The sequence below is a fragment of the Penaeus monodon genome, chromosome 27 (genome assembly GCF_015228065.2).
Source record: "Penaeus monodon isolate SGIC_2016 chromosome 27, NSTDA_Pmon_1, whole genome shotgun sequence".
Lineage (NCBI taxonomy): Eukaryota > Metazoa > Arthropoda > Malacostraca > Decapoda > Penaeidae > Penaeus > Penaeus monodon.
In genome coordinates this window covers 30,065,447-30,065,702 of record NC_051412.1, presented here as the reverse complement: position 1 = coordinate 30,065,702, position 256 = coordinate 30,065,447, and the positions used below count along the sequence as shown (strand labels likewise).

Sequence of the window (256 nt, the reverse complement as noted above, 5' to 3'; positions counted from 1 at the left end):
TAATGGAGTTAAGCATGCATATCTCGTATCGGTGGTGCTCCATTGAGAGTAAAAATTCGATAGAGGCAAGCAGCGGTATCACCAACTATTTTGAACTTTGAACACCAGGAGTACTATAAAAGCCTGAGCAGCGCCTCCTCAGTTACCGTCAACATGAAGGTCTTGTTGTTGTTCGCTCTCGTTGCGGCTGCTGCCGCCTGGCCGAACTTTGGCTTCCAGTCGGACGCGGGGGGTGAGTATATTGTTAGTTTCATTG

The 256-nt window shown here is 48.4% G+C and overlaps 3 protein-coding genes across 3 annotated transcripts in view; all 3 read left to right on the top strand.

Moving 5' to 3' along the window:
- Nucleotides 1-256, top strand: part of LOC119590772 (hemocyanin C chain-like) — a 22,826-nt gene that overhangs the window by 18,288 nt on the left and 4,282 nt on the right. The window lies entirely within an intron of this gene.
- Nucleotides 1-256, top strand: part of LOC119590773 (hemocyanin C chain-like) — a 12,207-nt gene that overhangs the window by 7,669 nt on the left and 4,282 nt on the right. The window lies entirely within an intron of this gene.
- Nucleotides 148-256, top strand: part of LOC119590774 (hemocyanin C chain-like) — a 4,391-nt gene continuing 4,282 nt past the window's right edge. Inside the window, exon 1 of the mRNA XM_037939488.1 lies at nucleotides 148-238. Coding sequence (XP_037795416.1) covers nucleotides 154-238 — 85 coding nt within the window. The 5' untranslated portion in view covers nucleotides 148-153. The remainder of the gene's footprint in view (nucleotides 239-256) is intronic.